The sequence below is a fragment of the Pelodiscus sinensis genome, chromosome 1 (assembly GCF_049634645.1).
Source record: "Pelodiscus sinensis isolate JC-2024 chromosome 1, ASM4963464v1, whole genome shotgun sequence".
Taxonomy (NCBI): Eukaryota; Metazoa; Chordata; order Testudines; family Trionychidae; genus Pelodiscus; species Pelodiscus sinensis.
Window position 1 is genome coordinate 148,430,140 of NC_134711.1, and position 6,000 is coordinate 148,436,139.

A 6,000-nucleotide genomic window follows, 5' to 3' on the forward strand; every position below is an offset into this window, starting at 1 on the left:
GGCTTCTTTGGCCCCCATCCCTGTGCTGCCATGGGCTGCTGGGATTCTCCGGCCCAGCATTTTTGTGGGGCTCTGGCCCTTCTGTCCCCAGCGACGCTGCTGTCACTCCTACCATTAGACTTCTGGGTTCTCTGGTCCAGGAACATTCATACCAGGTTTTCAGAGGTTCAACCTGTAATAAGCTGGTTTCTATGGAATTGCACATGATTGAAATCTGTCCTAGGCCTTGCACTCTGAGAAACACAATGGCAGTGTTTTATGGCTAGAACATGTAATGAAAAATAGCCGTGATAATGTTCTAGTTCTTCCACCAAGCAGTAGCATTGCTCTGCTGTCTCGAGGTGAAGAATTCAGCGGCCACAATGAATTTCTTTACTATCTGAACTGGAATGAAACCGACTAAGCGTGACTGAACTCACAGGGGAGAAATCAGAGGCTAGCAACTTGCCTGCTCCTGAAAAATATATATATAAAGCTTCTGCTGTGCTAAATTTTGTCAATGCATCCTGCAGTAATATTTCAGTAGGACTAATAAAAATATTAATGGATTATGACTGCTCAGCAAGTGCATGGGAAGACAGAGAAATATAGTCCCCTAATATTGCCCAACAGCACTTTTTCTCTGACTCATTCCATTTCACAATATCCGTTTTAATAATGTGGCAACCATGCTTTTGCATCTCAGAACTATACTAGCAAGGTGGCTAGAATTTGAGCTAATAAACTTGTGACTGAATACAAATAGCCATCTGCGTAAGCATTTATATTGTGTCATCTGAACCCTTTCACAAAATTCTGTAAACTTCCCTAAATAGTGATCAGTGTGAGATGACTATTTTAAAAAATCCTGTTAATTTCTTCATGGTCTTCCCTTGGTTTGTCGTCTTATCCTCAGGATTTTTCAAAAATTAATGTTAGACTACAAAAGCATAAAATAAAGCAGCAAAGTGAAACAACTCCTTTGTCATTCTTGCTGCCTCCTTTCCCAAGCAGCTAGCCACCTCTGTCCTCTCTCCTCAATCTATGCCCCTTTTCACTGCTGTGCCCTGCCCTGCCATATCTTCAAAATGTTATATTAGAAACTTGTCAGACAGTCGTTTTAATTTTAAGACTCTACATGGGTTGTGAAAAGTTGTGATGCATTGGCAGTATACATAGCTACTTATATGACTTCTCCAGATATGCGTAATGAACCATGTCAAAACATGGTGACTTAAAATGCTAAACACTTTACAAGAGAAACATTTCCAGTTTTTAGAATACCAATAACTGAGACATATGGATCCATGTTTGAGATGCTTCTGGTGATAGCAGAAGCAGAGAACAATTACTGACAGATTATATAACTTGGCTTGTATGACAGATGGTGTGTGTGAAATTTAGAATTGCCAGTGGCCAAAATATTTCTTAGTATTTTGAGCATCAGATCTGGAAGCTCAAGTTTGGATCCAGGCAGGGATGATCAAGCCTTTCCTGTCTCTAGGAGGAATAAATTCAAAGCAAACTGTATAGCGCTTAAAACCAGTGGTGTCCAACACGCTAGCCACTTACCACATGAAGTTATTTGTCCGGTTGAGATGGCTAGTTTGCTGGGTTGATTTAGTTGGGATTGGTCCTACCTTGGGCAGGGGGCTGGACTTGATGACCTCCTGAGGTCTCTTCCAGCTCTGTGATTCTATGAAACTATTAACAAGGATAACGTTCTTCAGGGCATATTCTGATATGGACTAAGTATGTCCTATTTCTTTAGAACCAAACAGCTATTAGTTGGTAATGACTTTTAATTATGATTTGGAGCTGGTTTTAGACAAAATTCCTATCCAAATGCCACTTTCTGTGACCATCCAGTCATATTTTTAAGGCTATTAATCTGCACAAGTAATCTAATTTTATTGATTTATGGAAAACAGAGCTGTCTTGTTGTGATATTTCTAAGATTCCCAATTTACTTTCAGGCATGCCGAAGTGATGAAGAAAATAATTGAAACAGTTGCAGAAGGTGGGGGAGAACTTGGAGTTCATATGTATCCTTTCCATGGAATATCGGGAGACCTCTAAAGAGTATGCTGTCTAATAAAGTTATAATCCATCCTCTGTTCATTACTACAATGTTGTTTTGCAGTAATTTATGAGGCTTAATGCTCCTGAAGTAATTTTAGATTAGCAATTTTTTCTTATGCATAGGAATTGAGAAGTAGCAAGCATGTGGTATCTCCCTCAGCAAAGTGTGTAAATGATGTCATGCTAGTTCATAAAGCAAATACAACTGACCAACAGTGAAAATAATTCATGTATTCTTACTTGTTAACTTCACTTTTCTGTTAGTTGCATTTGTACAAATAGTATTTTCTCTGATCTCTGTGAGACGAGGGATCTTAATTGATTTTTGTAATAGCAGTTGGTACAATAATTACACACAATATAATAGTACCGTTTCAGACAGAAATGCCACTTTCAAAGTGCCAGTGTCCATTGAAATGAATCCGTTCCTTTGGCTTTCCTGTTCTAAGGGAAGACAACTGTGGTGCTAGTGGAAACTGAATCAGAAGCAGCTTTTGTAGCTGGGATGAGGCATACCTAGGAGGTCGACCCCCCGTGCATCCAGACTACCGCGCTGAGCCGACAAACAGCTGATTGGCTCAGCGCGGCAGCCATGTAAATTTAAGTGAAGCGGCGATTATTTAAATCGCCGCTTCATTTTTCTATGCCAGGTAGTCTAATCTACATGCCTCTGTCAGCAGAGGCATGTAGTCTAGATGCACCCTCAGTGGACATACATTGTATATCATGTAAAACTAGATTAGTGTGATCAGGGTAAAGTTTTTTGTTTTTTTTTAAATCTGATGAATTTCTTGAACTGGAAATAATACCTGATCAAATTGTAACAGTTTTGAGAAATGTCATTCTTCACTATATTAATATATTGTTTTCTTAACCCCTTTAGACTTTCTAAGCTGTACTTTTCTTACTGTAATGAAATGGTAGTAAGATTCAGGTCACTTATAAAAGGCATAATTCAACCTAATTTTCTTGGATATAAAGTAAACATTTAATTATTATATTATTCTGTGTTTACCTTAACTAGAGACTCAGGTACCTTCTTATTTTCTTGAAATTTGTACAAGCAGTCATTCCAACAATAGAATATGACTACACAAGACACTTTACAATGTAATTAGAAATCACAAATGTCAATGCTAATTACTGGTTGATTTTTAAAAAAAAGTGTAACTTGTTTGTTCAGCATTGTACTCCATTTCTGTAACTCAACTTTTATCAAGTTAATGCATCAAAATAAAAAGTTCCACTACCAGCCTTACTTTTTAATAAATACCTGTGTTAAAATAAACCACTTTTCATTCCTGTACTTGCAGGATAGGTTTTTATATTCACATATTATTAATCTAGTTAGTCCTTAAGCACCTTTTTACTGACAGCTAGTAGCTCTTTCATATCAAAGGTTAAAACTTTGCTTTCCAGTATAAGCCTAAACTTGTTTCTTTTGGCTTCCATAATAAAATACTACTTATTTTTCAAGTAACTTCCAGTTCAAATGTTTTTGTATAATCCATGACTATCTCAGAACTACTTGATGAAACTTGTGATTTGCTCAGGTGCCTTTCTGAAACAATGCTGGCGAAAAGTGATCATGTCTGCAGGCAAAAATAGTTAGTCCTAGAAACAGCAAAGATGGCTTATGCGAAATGTTGTTAAAGTATAGTGGTGAAATGGTGGAAAGGAAGCCTATTTGGGAGATCTACACTGCCATTCCTAACAGTGAATTATTTGAGCCTCCAGATTGAAGGTACCAAGAACACAATGATTTTAAGCATTCATTTAAAGAAGCTTTTTCTATTCTAATATTTCAAAATGCAAACTGACTTTTAATATTTTCTGTCCACAAATAGTTTGGGTTAGTAGTACTGCCCACCAGTAGTCCTTAGACTTCCACCACTCATTGTAAGTGAATTTGCTCTGCCTGTGTGTTCTTTTTCTGTTTCCATGGATTCAAATACTTAAGTTTCATTCATAACTGCTCATGAGAAGTGGTGGTCAAAGTCGCAGCTGGGCCCTACAACTGTTGAATTTACCCATGAGTAAACAATGTCATGTGCTTGAAAGATCTTATGAGAGACGGTTGATTAAAGATAACGGATCAGGATTAAATGCTAGGTGAAAACATTAACCGAGCCAGACAACAGAATTTTCACAAGTATACAGGAACAACATGCAGTTCGATGCTAGCAGAAAAGGAAAAATGCAGAAGTTAGTCAATGATTTCCATCAATGCAATTATTTTGTTGCTTCTTTGTAAAAGACTAAGATTCATCATGATCCATGTATGGAGGAAAGGGGAAATGGAGCTACCGCCATCAGCAGATCCCAACACACCAGTTGTAGCTTTCCTCATCCCTCTGAGAATCCTGTCTCCAGAACTCCTGCATACTCTAGCCTTCCCTCTTGCCTCTGTCATAGAAGCTTAAGTACAGATATTCCCCTTGTCTGGTTCATCTTGAAGCTCCCATGACTGACTTGCCTTTCCCAAGTCATCTATTTCCTGCATCATAGAATGTCTTGATTCACTCTCATGCCAGTTTTGCCTCCCTGCATGTGTGTTAAATTCCATGGGTGCTGCTGTGGGTTATAATAGCACCTGCATTAGCCCTTCACCCCCAAGTCATGCCCATCTATTAAGCACTGTAAATGGTCCACAGAGAGCTAGAGCTGTGAGGAAAACCAGTGGTGAAATCCTGACTGCATTGAAGTCAGAGTTGTCCCTAGGAAATAGGGAATGAGGTAGGGAAGCTGTCTTGCAGAAGTTGAAATGCTTAAAACCACGTAGCGCTCCTATGTTGGATGACACAATAGTATTGAATGTATGTCAACCATTTCAAAAGTGCAAATGGGGAGGACTCTCTCTCACATGCCTATGTACAAGGATTCCCAGATGAAGACCTTCATTGGCCATAGGCAAAGGTAAGTATATCTGTTAATTTAACTTAAAAATAAATTTGTATTTATATTGAAATAAAAACTTAGAAGTGAGGAGATACAATTGTGTTTATTATTGAAAAAACCAAACAGGTATAAGTGTGGAAATACAGGGGTGAAGTTAGAGAGTTGCTTTAACTTTGCCGATATAATGCTACTTTGATTAAGCTCTTTAAAAAAAAAATCTGGCTACTACTTTGTCCTCAATAAGCAACTTAATCTAATGACTGTAGAAATTAGAATGCTTTGCATTCAGTAATACAGCATTAGAGGGTCCATAGGAAAAGATATCTCATTAGACCAATAACATACTAAAGGCAGTCATTCTCTGCTGAACCCAGACACATTCTGTCTGCCAACAATTATGTATGTAAAATTCCACACTTAAAGGCTACATCTACACTGCAAAGTTTTTGCACAAAAACAGCTGTTTTTGTGCAAAAACTTGCGAAGTGTCCACACTACAAGCCCATTCTTGCTCAAGAAGTAGTAGTACAATAAAGCATCTGATTAGAGGGCTTTTTGCACAAGAATTATTCCTCTCCCCACAAGGAATAAGCCTTTTTGTGCAAGAGTTCTTGTGCAAAAAGGCGTGTGGATGGGCAACAGGGGTTTCTTGCACAAGAAACCTCTATGGCTAAAGTGGCCATCAGAGCTTTCTTGCACAAGAGAGCGTCCACACTGCCATGGATGCTCTTGCACACGAACTTTTGTACAAAAAGTTCTTGCACAAGAAGTTTGCAGCGTAGACATAGCCAAACAGTATCTATGAATACAAGTCTCTTGGATTCAGCTTATGAAATTGAATCAAAAAGAGAATTAATTTTGGTCATAAAAAACTATTATACTTAGTATGTATGCAACTTGGTTTCAGATAAAATTAGGGCACTTTTTTTTAATAGTCCTCCCATAATTTATCTAAGTTGCATAGGGCAAATTGCCTTAATTGTAAGTTGATTCAGGTGTTTCTTGCCTTGGATGATTTTGACATGAATGTTAATCAATGCA

General features: G+C 38.0%; 1 protein-coding gene across 2 annotated transcripts in view; it reads left to right on the forward strand.

The window, feature by feature from the left end:
* ATG3 (autophagy related 3) overlaps positions 1-3,315 on the forward strand; it is a 34,058-nt gene extending 30,743 nt beyond the window's left edge. For both annotated transcript variants that reach the window (XM_075906881.1, XM_075906889.1), the window contains 2 exons: positions 1,956-2,024; positions 3,094-3,315. In XM_075906881.1, coding sequence (XP_075762996.1) covers positions 1,956-2,024; positions 3,094-3,175 — 151 coding nt within the window. In that variant the 3' untranslated portion in view covers positions 3,176-3,315. The remainder of the gene's footprint in view (positions 1-1,955; positions 2,025-3,093) is intronic.
* Positions 3,316-6,000: the final 2,685 nt, after the last annotated feature.